We start from the raw sequence: 15,646 nt of genomic DNA on the forward strand, positions 1-15,646 counted from the left end.
TAAGGATTATTAAGATTTTATTTGGTTACGTATTACAAAAACAAAATAGGAAAATAATTAGCAGCTCAAAATGATTTAATGAAATTCTAAAATACTTCAGGAATACCTTGAATATTATGAAAAGGATGAAAATATTCTCTATTCAGAAGTCTATATTATACCCACCTGTTTATAAGTTCTTTCTGCTACACAGAGCAAAAAAAAGAAAATCCACACAAGAGACACACGAACCACAAAACTTATTATAACCATAGAAAGAACTATGACATCTTCATTAGAACCAAATGCAATCACATAAAGTTCTGAAGCAGAATGTGCTGTGAGTTGATCCAAGTCTGTAGCTTGAGAGAGTCGGAAAACAAATGGAGTTAAACCCAGGATTAGAGAGATTGCGTTTCCAAAAATCTGGTATCCTATTCCTGGTATATGGCTGTTTACCTTTATAGAGAGAGAGGAAAAAAGAAAAAAAAAAAAAACTTACACAAATTTTATCTACAGTAAAATAAATTCCTAATGAAGCATTATTTTATTTATAGCAATATGAAATAATTTTGTTAAAATATATTAGTTTTAATACATGAATAATGAAATTTAAATTTACTCAAAGTCTGTAAGTCATTATTTTTTCAGTTTTTAAAAACACTTCATTATCAGATCTCTAATTCACTAAGTAGATGCAAAAGGATTTACTAACCCAGTCTTAACTGGGATCTTGAAAAAAAATTCTATTTATCTCATTAAAAAGTTAGAAATACTTACAAACACTGCAATATTGAAAAGAATGAGGAGATCTCATATACACTTAAATTCAGTTACAGAAAAAATCTAGAATTATATACTTACTCAATAAATTTATAATTTGTGTTTTTCTTCAAAGAGTTCAATATACAAATGGATATCTCCTTAAACTCTAAAACCATTATCTTTTATATACATACACACATATATATTTTTTTCTGAAACCATTTCAGAAGAGAGACTATGCTAGAGGGGTAAAAATTAAATAAGAGGGGGGAAAAAGGGTGGGGGAATTATAAAAAAAGAAGGTTGGAAATTAAATAATGGGAAAATATAAAATTGGTAGGACTGGGAGGGATCTTAAATATCATCTAGCTACCTTTTTATCATGATATTACACAGTATGTAAAAATTCCCAGATACTTAAGGTACAGAATATCACCTAGATCCAAGTCTTTAGGGACTCCTTGTCAATAGCTTTTCATAGCTCACACTGAGATATGTAATAGGACGTGAAGTAGATCAATTTCTGAAACCAGTTATTTTAATTCCTGTCCCACATAACGTGTGCACAAAAGTTCTAGTTAACAATACACAAGAAATTTAAAATTGCAACTTAAATCATGCTTAGTTGTCCAGAGGAATCAGGTAAAATTTAAAAAGTAGTAATGATCTAATAAAGAAATAAGAATAGAAACTGAAATTAAAATCCATAGTATTTGTATTCTACATCTTCAAATAACTCAAGATTTTTACTAGTTGCATTACTTCTATATAATTAAGTTGGCAAGCATCAATACAAATTTTCCAGTTTGATTTTTTTTAATGTTTTGGGTAGTAATAAATAAATGAACCATGATAAATGATACAGGAAAATAAGTTTTCATCAACACTTGTATATATCTAGCAGCTCCTAAATTTGACCCATTGAAAGCAAAAAAAACCCATAAAAGTAGAAAATTTTAGACTGTATCATCTCTTCTTAATCAGAATATGAAACATTAAAAGGTGAGAGTGATTTGGTAACAAATCACTGTTGAAATCACTGTTTAAATACAAATTAACTTTTTCAGGTTGAAGAAATGAGGTGAGTAGGTTATTAGTATTTCAGTAATCATTTAATATATTAATAATCACTGTATAAACAAATAAAATTTAAAAACTCACTCTGTTCATTATCATTCCACTGATTTCAAGTACAGACATGTCTGCTTTCTTGCAGTCATTGCCTTCCCATACGATAGCGCTTATTTTTTCTAATCCTGGGTGGGAACTATGGAGCCAGGGCAAATGACTCTATAAAAAAGAAAGAAATTGGTGAATATATTAACTGCATTTCATAATTAAGATATATATGTGTGTATATATCTGTATACACACCCTATTTTATCTACACTAAAAAACAGAAATTGGTGAATGCACTTACATTTATAGAATATATGTATCTGTACAAAGCTATATTGTGTACAATTTCAATGACACTAAAATTCTATCTTAGGGCTTCCCTGGTGGCGCAGTGGTTCAGAGTCCGCCTGCCGATGCAGGGGACACGGGTTCGTTTCCCGGTCCAGGAAGATCCCACATGCCGTGGAGCGGCTAGGCCCGTGAGCCATGGCCGCTGAGCCTGCGTGTCCGGAACCTGTGCTCCGCAACGGGAAAGGCCACAACAGTGAGAGGTCTGTGTACCGCAAAAAAAAAAAAATTCTATCTTAAAATCAGTTAGCGGGCTTCCCTGGTGGCACAGTGGTTGAGAGTCCGCCTGCCGATGCAGGGGACGTGGGTTCGTGCCCCGGTCCGGGAAGATCCCACATGCCGCGGAGCGGCTAGGCCTGTGAGCCATGGCCGCTGAGCCTGCGCGTCCGGAGCCTATGCTCCACAACGGGAGAGGCCACAACAGTGAGAGGCCCGCGTACCACAAAAAAATCAGTTAGCATATACACTGAACAGATGGCGTAAGAAATTATGTTTATAAAATACGTAAGTTAAGAACTTTCTGTAACATCTATTAGGCAACCTACTGTTCAAAAATCCTCTAAAATTTGTCAGCAAAAGCACTTAGTCGTCAATCTGTCTCTTTTCTCTTAATATACAAGTGTTCAAAAACAAATGCACATTAAATTCATATTACTAATTGTTCATACTACTGACTGTCCAACTTATGATCATTCAATACAAAAGAATATGATAGCTGAGATATGAACCTCTTTGAAGGACTAAACAGTGATACAATCTCATTCAGAAAGAGATACAAACTTACTCTTAATACTTGATTTAGTTACTTTTCTGATTTTTTAATCTAGCAATTCTCCAAAGGATCAATTTAACTTTTTTCCCCCTTGGAGCAAATATTGTGAACTGAAGCACCTAGAGGTAGAAGGACTCTCCCAACTAGAATAACGTATCTCTCGAAGTTTCAAGGAATAGAAAAAGGTAAAAAGAAAAACTGAAAGCGTTAATGCAAAAAAATCAGATACTTAAAGTTGAGGTTTTTTGTTTGTTTGTTTCAGAGCTATAATTAAAAGAATAAAACTTCAAAATAGGATAGCTGGGGGTTAAAGATGGCAACAAATTAATAAAACACTAATATTTACATTATCAGATATTGATAGAAATAACACTAAAAGATTAGCCCCAGAATGGGATAAATTTGTTTTATTACATTACATTATTTCTAAGTTATTTTTATAACATATTTCATTGAAATAACTTCTAACAATGAACAGAAGAATCTACTTCAGAATATTCTTTGAGGACAAAAACGTGATTGAAATATGGTAAAGATATGCTTCTGTAAACTTAAGGAAGATATTTTCCTCTAGGGGAAGTAAAGTTGCATTGACTCATTTCAGTTAAAGGTATAAAATAATAATACAATAATATGTAAGAAAATAGACATGGGAATTATTCTGACCTCGTACATTAATTTTCTTTATGAACAATTATATAGGCAAACCATAATGCCAGTAGTTATGCTACTGGCAAACCTCTTTTACATTTAGTTATTTGGCTATCAAGAGGTTTTCTGTAAAAATTTATCTGTTCCAAAGATATAGTATTTTAATATACATTAACCTTCACAGTATATATTTCACTACTGGAGAGCCTTAAGAGCTATGAGATACTAGTTATTAACTATCCACTTAATTCCTCAAATTACATTTTATAATTTTTCCCCAAACAAAATACTCTAGTTTGGGATAAAAATAATTTGCACCAAAATATGTATCAAAATTTCCCTGGAACTTTAATAATTATGAAACATAATGGAACTAAAAAGCTAAGAACAAGTATGAAAAGCTGAATGGAAAGAGTGTTAAGCCACAGAGGTAACAGATTAAAACACCAATATACAGGCTTTTTTTTCCTTTTAATTCTCAGTCTGTAACAGTGAATTACATGAAGCAAGACATAAAATACCAAGAATGTACATCTAGAGACAGAAATAGGAAATCGAAAAGTTCTTCACTCTACTTCCAAAAGTACTCATTTTGCACCAGTACCTTCTAACTAGCATTTGATAGCATTTTCCTATTTCCAGAAAGGCAAAAGGCAAGAGAGTAGAGAGCAACTAGAAACTGGAGAATTTTAAAACAATTAATTAAAAGATACAGGGGTGTGTGTGTGTGAAATGTACTCAAAAACAGGGGATATGGGGATAGATTTATAAGTATAGCTGATTCACTTTGTTATAAAGCAGAAACTAACACCATTGTAAAGCAATTATACTCCAATAAAGATGTTAAAATTTTTTTAAAATATTGTACAAATATGTACTGCCTTCAGTACATGAGACTTTTTAAAAAAGTTTCAAAGAAAACATCAGAGCAAATCATTCCATTTTATAATTTTATGACATAGATTCTTCTTAGTTACGTTTTTCAAACTAAAATCTGCAACTCTTTCAATGGTTGCTCTTTATCCTCATCAAAATCTCAACTGCTTTGCTCCCTGTTCATTCACAACTGCCTGGAAACCTTAACACTTTAAATGGTAGCATGTTTTATTTCAGGTAAATTCACCATGACAATTGCTTTCCTGAAGTTTCCACCTGTGGTAACTGTAGCCATTAAAATACGGCTTTACCCACTGAAGAATTAATTTCACTTGAATGTGGCTTTATATTTTATTATATACTCAGCCGTGACTACAGGAGAAAAATTTTCTCTTTTAGAAATGTTTCAGTAACTATTCACCAAGAAAATAAAACAAAACTACAAATTTGGTGACATACTGACTAGAACACGCTGATTCAAATACTCAGTGCTTCTTCACATGAGGAGGAATTTTTCAGTCTTCATGGTAGGCAGAAAAGGATCCTCCAAACCTAATACAGACCTTAGTCAAACAAGAAAAAAAGCAGGCAGCTTTTCATTAAAGGGAGCTAATTTCAGCTAAAACTGAAAACATGAGCTTATTTTTTAGGAGCCTGAGAATACAAAATGTGTGTATAATCAAGTATATAACCCAAAAGCAAAACCAAAGTAAACCTAGAATACTATAATTAATATGCAGAGTAGAACATTAAAAAATGTTTATTTTACCAAAAAAAGAAGCAGAGTAGTGTGACAGATTTAGGACCAATTTATTCTGTAGAGCATTCATTAAAACAAATTTTTTAATCATTTAAGAAAGGCCTAATCGGCATGTTTTGAAAAACTTTATTTTGTTTCATTCATTCACCCAACTAATATTAAACACCTACTATGTACCAGGCACTGTGTGATACAACAATGAGCAAAACACATGGTCCCTGCCTCTGTGCCACTTATGGGATTGCTGGGGAAATGGCTCACAGGCGTTTTCCTAAACCTCAATTCCAGTTATTATCCTCTGTGACTTAGATGAATACACAGATGACTCATCCAACACCCTTTTCTCATGCATTGTTCATTGTTTTTTTCACTTCTTAAATTCCAGGGAGCTTTGGCTATTCCCATGGCCACACCCTGGACCCTGTCACCACAAATTGCTCTACATCTGAAATGAGTCTCCAGCCACAGCCTCTCATCTTACCAGGTCTCTCAAACCTTCAATTCAAAACACACTCTTCCCTGAACATACCTATTCTTCAACCTATCAGTCCCTTCTTGGTTTCATTTCCTTCTCAATCTAACATGTCTAGATTTTTACCATATCCATTATTTCAACCAGCATATCATCCTCTCTCTTGTCCCTTGAATAGCAACTATTTAGCGCCTACACTGTATGACTTTGGGTGCATTATTTAATTCTGAGCCTCCATTTTCTCATCTACGAAACAAAAAATAACCTACATTGTTATAGGTCATGTGGATTGTATGAGACAATGCATCTAGATTACTTTGCACAGTGGAAGATATATAATAAATGCTTATTAAATGTTTGCTACTATTATAATTATTACAACTATATTCCAGAGAAAAGCATACAACTATGTAGGACAGGCAACTACAAATTCATAGTTTCGGATTCCAACTGGACCCTCAACCACGTGGCAGTGTGACTCTTTTTAATGTGTTACTTGGCTTGAACACAAGCAAACACAAACTCTCTCCCCATCATCTCCATTTCCCACAAATGAAAATGTCAAGCCTTCACCACCATCCACAAGCCCCTTATTCATCTCACTTCTTTACTGTTAATAGACCACCTGGCCTCCTGCACATCAAAGAACAGAGATCATCAGGCAGTAACTCCCTTGTGGTCTTACCTGCTTCGTGCACTCTTCCTCCTCCTATTTCAGCAGAGGACGTGTTCCTCGTCCTGCAGGAGGCTAAGCTTCCTAATCATGCCTCCCCTCCAGAACCCTAATCATTCAACAACTTCTCCTGTACCTCTTCAATTCTTCCCTACTGTTTTTTTCTCCTATGCACATAAGTGCTCAAGTGTCTCACATCTTCACATTTAGGAGGTGGGGACCAAAACATTCCTTCAGTTTCTCCAACCTGTCAGGTCCATGCTTCTTAAACCTCATTCCTCATTTTCACCCCTCAGCCCTCTGTAGCAAAGCTTCTTTCCGCTAACAGTTTTCCTGAAGCTGAAGCCAAAATGAATGGATATATTTTTAAAAGAAACATTTCAATCAGATCGAGAATAATAATACTTGGTTTTATATTTATTTTACCCCCATTTGCTCCAGGTATTTTAATTTACAAAAATTACAAGCAAAATTGAAACTTACTCTGTACCCTTCCCTGCTCTCATTCCCTTTTTAATTCCCCAGATCTATTATCCTAAATTTGGTGTTCATTATTCCCTTGCATGTTTTTATATGCTTACTGCATATGCTTTTATTCATAAACAATATATAACCTTGCATCTTTTAAAACTTCATTATAAATGGTATATTGTACGTATAATTCTGAAACTTGCTTTTTTATTCAAAGTTATATTCACAAGATTTATTCTTTTTGATATATGTAACTAAGTTCATTCAATTTCACTGCTGTATATTGTTTTACCATATGCCATGATTTATTAATTCTACTATTGTTGGCTATTGCATTATTTTCCATCTTTCACTATCACATAAAATGCAATGAACATTTTTTAATATGCCTCCTTGTGCCCATCTTCTAAAGTATCCTTGGAGTGAGAAGAGTCTTATAGTATGCAGACCTTCAATTTTATTATAAAGTAACGAAGTGCTCTCCGAAGTAGTTGTGCAGATTCATATTAACATCAGCTTTGAATAAGAGCATTAAAAAATTCTTTTCTTAAAATAGTGAAAAACCAGTATTTTTTGCAAGGAATGGAAATTCCAGCTAGCTCAAATAAAGGTAGTGATTGGATGATGGTGTTTTTCATCAGAAACATTTTGTGGTGTCCAAGGGAAACTTTAACTAGGACTTAGGACAGAGGAATCAGCAGCCCTGGGGACCCTCTGTGCCTTGTAGACTTTCAGTCAATTATTCTGCCATTAATGTGCCTCAGCTAAACCCCATGTGTTTCTCTTCTATTGAACTTTAGTTACATGTTTGTGTATAGACACACATGTGTTACAATCTCATTACACATACTCTCTCACAACCCTTTTTCTGATGATAAGAATAGAATTCATTTTGTTCCTTGGAAGGAGAAAGCAGAGATAAAGAGAGAACTGTTCAACACCAAGTCTTCAGTAGAACTGACTAAAAATAAGATGTTTGATATGAGAATATTTTTTCCTAAAAATGTGTCAAGTAGTAGCATTTCAAATTTGGGTTGGTGTGAGGTGAAACAGAAGTAGTACTTGCCTGGAGATTAGCCAGAGCAGGGGACCATGAATACACAAACCCGGAGAAAATAACATGTTATGCAGCAAGCTTTGGGCTTTGGGAGAGTTTAAGTCAAGTTTTCCTAAATCTGATTAGCACTAGCCTAGATGGAGGGAGCCAGGTTCCCTCTTCTGGGCTCTGCACTTCAGAGGCCCCCTTTCTGGCTCTGCTCCAGCAGTGCCGCTCCCTGTGAAGTAAGGAGTTTGCAGAGTTGGGGATATGCGTATCTGGAACCCATACCCTTCTGGATCCATGGGACCTAGAGTTCCCTATCCTACTGGTCCCAAGCTGCCTTCCTAGGCCTGCACAGGTCTCTTGCCCAGGTCCCTCTGGAGAGGGACCCCACCAATGTGTATATATCTGGGCCAGAGGAGTGGCCAAGGAATTTGGTTTGGAATGATGTGGAAGGAAGTTGGGTGTTGGACCCTAGGATGTCCATATTCACACGTGAGCCCCTCCCGACGCTGGATGAAGCTTGGGATGAAAAGACAAAAGGCTTAATCCAAAAGCCTCCATTGGTACTTTTACCCTAGTACCTGATAATCTGAGAAGAAAGCTTACCTACGAAGGACAGGGTAGCCCAAGCTGACATTCCATGTAGTGTAATTTGAGGGGCATCGCAAAACCCTGCTTATGATACAAGGTATGCCTTGGGTAAATCTGTCCTGAGAATTAACCATGAACCTCCTCCCTAACTAATATAGTAATGAAGCAGCGAGAAAAATTCACCTACAATTTTAATTTTCAAAAGCTCATTATGCATTATGATCTTGTGAGAAAAATATTTCATACGCAGACACCTGTAAAGTGAAAGGCTAAAGGCCTGGTTCTCATACAAGGCAATAATTTCTCCATTTGGAATGCTAGCAATGTTCTCTCTTTGGAAAGTTTATAAAGCTTATATCCTGCCTGTTCTCCTTTAATAAAGAAATATTAAATATTTTAAAATAAACTTTCTTTAATGAGCTAGAAAAAAATTCTTTTCTTACCTAAAGTAACAAGTATTTTTTTCCTATAATTTCTTCTAAATATTTTAAAGTTTTATTTCTTTACACTTAGGAACTATCTGGAATAAATTTTTGTCTTTGGATAATTATTTGACCCACAACCATATACTGAACAGTCCATCCTTTTTCTGATTTGCAATGTCACTTATGTCATACATTAGGGATCCATACAAAAAGGTAACTATTTCTGGGTTTTCTATTCTGTCCCATTGGTCTATCTGTTTACACACTGAGTCTGCCTGGCCTGCTATAACAAAATACCACAGACTAAATGGCTTACAGACAACAGAAATCTGTTTCTTGCGGTTCTGGAGGATGGGAAGTCCAAGATCAAGGTGCTGGCATATTTAGTGTCTGGTGAGATCTCACTTCCTGGTTCACACACTACCCTCTTTTTGTTGTAACCTCACATGATGAAAGGGAAAAGGGAGCTCTCTAAGGCACCTCTTTTACAGGGGCAGTAATCCTATTCATGAGGGCTCCACTCTCATGATCTAATCACTTCCCAAAGGCCCCATCTCCAAATACTATCACATTGGGGATTAGGCTTTGACATATCAATTATGGGGGGACATAATATTCAGTCTATAGTGTACAGCTGTACCATACCATCTTAATTACTACACCTTTAAAGTAAATTTTTATACTCAGTAAGAAAAGTCCTCTGTTCTTCAAAATTATTTTTGCTATTCTTGACATTTTGCTCTTTAATGTGGACTTTAAATCAGTCTAAGTTCAACTAAAACACAAACAAACATACATGCTGGTAGGATTTTGATAGAAAAAGCAGTGATAATGGGTATCTCTTTCTTGTTCCTGACGTTAATAAAAATGATCCTAGGGCTTCCCTGGTGGCGCAGTGGTTGAGAGTCTGCCTGCTGATGCAGGGGACACGGGTTCGGGCCCCGGTCCGGGAAGATCCCACATGCCGCGGAGCGGCTGGGCCCGTGAGCCATGGCTGCTGGGCCTGCGCGTCTGGAGCCTGTGCTCCGTAACGGGAGAGGCCACAACAGTGAGAGGCCTGCGTACCGCAAAAAAAAAAAAAAAAAAAAAAAAAAAAAAGATCCTAAAATTTCATCATGAAGTATGACAGGTCTTTAGAAGGTTCTTTGACAGTTACCTTTTATCAGATTAAGGAAGGTTCCTTCCATCTCTAGTTGTCTAAGAGTTTACTTGTTGGTTTTATTATTAAGGTTTGACGAGAAGTTGGATAAGAGAGAGAAGAAGGTAAGGAAGTGTAACCCCCAGGTTTCTGAACTGGCAAGTGAGTGGATGGAGATGTCATTCATAAGAAAAACAGATTTATGAAGGAAGACGAAGTATTTGGTAAATGTGAAGTACTGGTGGGACATTCAAATGAAGATATCCTATAGACCTGTGCTGTCCAATATGGCATCCTCCTCACATGTGGCTAGTGATTACTTGAAATGTGGCTAGTCCAAATGAGATGTGCTGTTAAGTGTTCACAACAGATATTGAAGAAAGTATTAAAAAATGTAACATATTTCATTAATATTTCTCATACTAGTTATATGTTGAAATGATAATATTTTGAATATATTGGGTTAAACAAAACATACTTAAATTAATTCCACCTTTCTAAATGTTTTTAAATGAGACTACCAGAAAATTTTAGATTACACATGTAACTCTCATTATACTTCTGTTGGATAGCATTACTATAGGCACTTGGAGATACAAATCTGATACTCATGAGATGTGAATTTGTGAATTATAATCTTATAGGTGGAGTTAAGACCACAGGTATAGATGAAACTGACCGTGAGGTATGCTGAGTGAGAAAAGGACTAATGCATCTAAAGTACAATTTGACTTACAAAACTCTATTTACTGACAATTTCTCAGGAATATATGTTTGCAAGGTGAGTGACACAATCATTATACAAATACTGAGATTCTATGTTCCAGTGAAGCCAGACAGCAGCTCACATGAAAATAAAAATAATACAGGAACATTATTTTAATTGTACGTTTTTTCTTCACCTCTGTAAAATCTGTACTTACATTCAAAGGAGCTGGACTTATAGCCCCACATAATCCAACACTGTAAACCAACCTGATGAAAAGGGTCGTCTCTATATTCTTTTTTCACACATGGATTAATTTGAGGATTTTCCACATCTGTCTCACTGGTACAAGATGATCGGCATTCTGCACAATGTAACAAGTCTTCCCATAATACATCTTCTGTTTCAGATTCTGGCCTTGTGCTCTCAGAATCCTGTCTGGAACTTGAACAGCGAGAGCTGCAACTAGTACCCGATTTAGGGGCATCCTGAAATCAAGATATTCTTTGACATTAATACAATTTATGTACCCTTTCCAACTCAAAGGATTCTATCAGAAATATATATTGCTACTTTTTGCTAAAACAACACACACACTGTCAAATGACAGTGAAATAAATAGCAAAGCATTAAAATACATAATATTTTTTAAGGAGAAACAAAATTTCCTCATATCAAAATTTGATTTCACATCTCAGCTCAAGTGTTATTTTGCAGGCAAAAGTTGTGCCTGTTTTCTCTTAAAGTTTATACAAAGTTCTGAATTCAGAGACTAGCCTAAATCCATATGGACTGCATAGTCAGTGAATGTTAACCCACTTTAATTGATGTGTTTAATGCAGTTCTTTTCTTAGTTTTTTTTTTAGCAACAATAGATTTCATGTATCTACTGTTTTTGTTTTTCAAACAGAAGTTCAATAAACTGATATAAAATTAACAAATAATCTATATCAGGAAGATAACTGCCAACTCATGTTTCTTAATCTATTGTAAAAAAGTGAAAAACTAAAAGGCACAAGTTAAATAATTTCTGATCAATTTACCTTTTTCCTAAGAGTTTTTAACGTACAAAATAAATACCTTTGACTACATTTTAATTTAATTCCAAATAACCTTTCCTAAATAAAGAATGGTAATAGCCATCCTTATGTAGTCAAGTATGCTGAAATTTTTGGATTTGTTTTTAGCTATCCTCTGTCACTAAGATTTTGTCAATTCTACTTTAAAATGTTTTATATTTACCCTCTCTATTTTCCATGTTATCACCACAGTTCAAACTTCATCATTCACACCTTGTTTGCTCTAAGACCTTCCTGACTGACCCCTATCTGAAAGGCCTTCCCCTCTTTCCAGATTAACCTTCGCACAGTGAAGCTATTTTTTCATTCCTCAGACAAAATCTTTCTGTGGCTTCCCACTGTTCTGCATAAAGTTCACATTCCTTCACCGAGCCTTGTCTTCAAATGTGCTACTTCGGATCCTGTTCTCCACTTCTCCTCCAGTGACACTGGGCTACGTCTTAGCCTCTAAACACAGCTTGCTCTTTGCCACTCTAGCCTCTGATCATGTTCCTACCTCTTACTGTAATCCTACTCTCCTTTAAAGCCTACTTAACAAAAAGTGTCAGGAAAATACCATCTCTACCCCTTTCCAGCTGTCTTACCTTGTTTCTGAGTCTTTGTTTAGCCATCTACCAATGGGGAATAAAACTACCTACCTAAAATAGATACTAAAAATTAAATGAGCACTGTAGCTTTTAATACAAACCTAGTACAAAGGCGCTCGACAAATGTTACTTTAAAGGCACTCTCTATTTAGAACGATTACTTTGTCCCTGAAGCGAGTTATTATTATTTATATTCATCTAATGATAAATTTTGCACTGTTGTCTGGCATCTGTAATACTGTCTGTGTTAGATGTTCACGTATTTCATATTCTCAAATAAATCAAAACTCTCAAATACACTATAAGTCTATGAAAGACAGAAGCCAAACACTACTTTTTTTTGCCATCATTAGCACAGGTAACAAAATGTCTTAAATGAATGAGATATATTATTGATAATTTATTGATATTAGAATGGGATAATAAATATATATTTAGTGTACTGATAGAGTATTTGTGGGAGGAGGGTTGTTTGAGGGAGACGTAAAAATTTTCCGAAAGAGTTGAGCAGGAAATGAAAAAAGAAAGGAAAAAAATACAGAAAGAGAAAAGGGTAAAAATTAGTCAGCTTTCTTTTGTGAAAAGCACTCTAAAAATACTTCCGATTCACTAATGTCAAACAGAATATTTGAAGCATAAGCAGTTTTCATCACAACAGTTTTCATTAGATAGCAAGACACAGACTGTATTAAGTAATTGCTAATCCAAAATTTTTGATAAAACTAGCTTATTATCTATAACTAATTTCTGATGCAGACTTGTTAATCAGATACAGAAATAAGTAATAGGATTAAAGGCCTGATGACTGTTTAAGTGAAACTAATGGGTGATTTCAGGGATAAAGAAATATCTATAATTCATTATAAATGTATTTTGTCAAATACTGATTAATAAGTGGGCCATTTTACAAACGTAAAATCTAAAAATTATTGCCGATAATTGCTTACATTTCAAACAGAATTTTATCTGCAGTATTTAGGTAGTTAGTGGCCACTTTAAATTTCACTACAAATTGCTGAATTAAGCCAAAAAATAGGAAATGAGCTACTGCTCATTTAATACAATTTGTTCTGCTTATTTCAAATCTTTAGACAGATAGCTAAAACTGAGAATATAATCATATTAAGAAAGTTTATTTATTTGAACTGAAATAGATGAAGGGAATAAGCATTTATAACATAAATGCTTTGCGCATGGCAATTATGCATAATCTTATTTAAACTTAACAATCTGATGAGGCCAGTCTCCCTCCCTCCCCACTGTACAGAGGCAGAAACTGAGACTCAGGTAAGTTAAATAATTTTTCCAAAGTCACTTAAGTAGTCTGACTCCATACCCATGGTTTCTTCACTATGCTTTCCATCAAATGCTGCCTTCATCAGATGAAAAGCTAATCCACAATAGGGAATAAAAATTAAAGATACCTGCAGAGTTAAACAAAGCAAGACAGAGCTAGGAAACAGGACAAATGCTTAAACAGAGCTACCGGTTCCCCAGGACACCTCCTATATCTCAGATAACCAAGTAATTCTACCACCATCTTCCCAACAAGAGACTGGAAGAAGCCAATCAGATATAGTAGATAGTAGAAAAAGGCAAGAAACCAGGGTGGGGGTAGGGTTTGGGCGTTGAGGGGTAAGAGGGAAGAGGGTTAGGTGAAAGTCCAACACACTGAATGGCAAGATCACTACCTCATCCCCAACCCCCTTGGTGCCAAACACCATGACAGCGTGGTATAATATCTACCACCCCCATGCCACCAGAAGATTGGATGATTCTTCCTGAAAAATGTCCCTAAAAAGTATATCTATAGATTCTGACATCTGGGAGGCTTACAACAAATGGCTGGGTCTCTGACCAGTACTCTTCAAGTAAGGTCCACCAGTCTTACCCCTGCACAAAGTGCTTTCCCAAATGATTTCTTTGTGCCTCACCCTAAAAGAAAACCGTATCACCAGTAATTTGAAGAGTACAGTAATAAATACATATAGATGCAAAACAACGCTACAAATCCTCTGTCTGAATTTTACTTATTCAAAGGAGGCTGTGTTTTGCTTTTTCAATAAAAAGTAAGAACAACTTTGAAGGTGGTTTGACTTGAGAGTAAAAAAATTTGGAACTGAAATACAGCTTTTTAAATATTTTCTAGTCTAAAGTTCCTCACTTCACAGATGAAGAATTTGAAGACCAGATTTTATTTTTAAGTAATCTTTTATATCATTTTTAAAAAGATTTAAAACAACCAATGCCTACTAGCTAATTATCAGCCTTACTTGGAATCTGGAAGATTTTAAGAAACATTTATTTTTTAAAAGTTAAGATTAGTAGAATAATGGTCTGCCCTTCAAGAATCTCAATATTTCAAAATATAGCTGCAAACCAAGAAAAGTAAAGATTAGGGGAGAGAAAAGTACCTCTAAAGCCAAGTAATTTATTCTATAGGAGAGTGGAGACCTCCTTCTATTGGAGGTCCTGAATTCTTTCCAGGACCAACAGACTTCTACCTGTGCATGGAATAAGACTTTGAATTTCACAAGCATGGTTAACTGGCTTAGGAACACTAAACGGTACATCAGATAATGTGGATGAAGAGGCAATGAGTAGACATACTGGCATTAGTGTCTTTCTAATGGCAGCCACTGAGAGAAGAAACAGCTGTAGTCACGTAGAAAGATTGACTAGAGATAAAACCACAAAGAAGAGTGTACAAAGAAAAAGTAACTCTTCTAATCTTAAAACTCTTAAGCTATTCATACTCCAGCACAGCGTAATATTAGATTTTTCGCAAGTTTGACCTTGACCCTAAATCATCAAGAAAAAATATATATATTCTAATACAGTACAAAAAGAGTAGAAGGTAATGTTTATCAAAAAGTGAGGTAAAAAGTAATTCATGTGCCTTCAAGCAAGACAATGTATTGTCCTTAGAATAAAATGTGAAAATACAATTGAATGAAATTTTTTTTCTATTTAAATATTTCAAGAGATATAATAACTTCAAGAGATGTGATAAAGTTGGAAAAGGGTTTGGAGAAAAACAGACATTAACAAAGAAAAACAGAATCAAGAAGAAAAAGGAATTGAATTTTATAGCCTGGGCGACTTAACTGGTGACAGTAACATGAAGGAAGTCACTTAGAATAATAACTTTGCTACAATCTAGAAGTTATAAAGCCTTTCAAATCGTGGAAA

The 15,646-nt window shown here is 35.0% G+C and overlaps 1 protein-coding gene across 2 annotated transcripts in view; it reads right to left on the bottom strand.

Annotated features, from left to right (window-relative positions):
- PHTF2 (putative homeodomain transcription factor 2) overlaps nt 1–15,646 on the bottom strand; it is a 112,902-nt gene that overhangs the window by 14,602 nt on the left and 82,654 nt on the right. For both annotated transcript variants that reach the window (XM_082661933.1, XM_082661932.1), the window contains 3 exons: nt 11,058–11,276; nt 1,906–2,034; nt 166–438 (listed from right to left, as the gene is read on the bottom strand). In XM_082661933.1, the coding sequence (XP_082518059.1) occupies nt 166–438; nt 1,906–2,034; nt 11,058–11,276 (621 nt within the window). The remainder of the gene's footprint in view (nt 1–165; nt 439–1,905; nt 2,035–11,057; nt 11,277–15,646) is intronic.

This window comes from Grampus griseus (genome assembly GCF_964374135.1).
Source record: "Grampus griseus genome assembly, chromosome: 9".
In the NCBI taxonomy this organism is placed as follows: domain Eukaryota; kingdom Metazoa; phylum Chordata; class Mammalia; order Artiodactyla; family Delphinidae; genus Grampus; species Grampus griseus.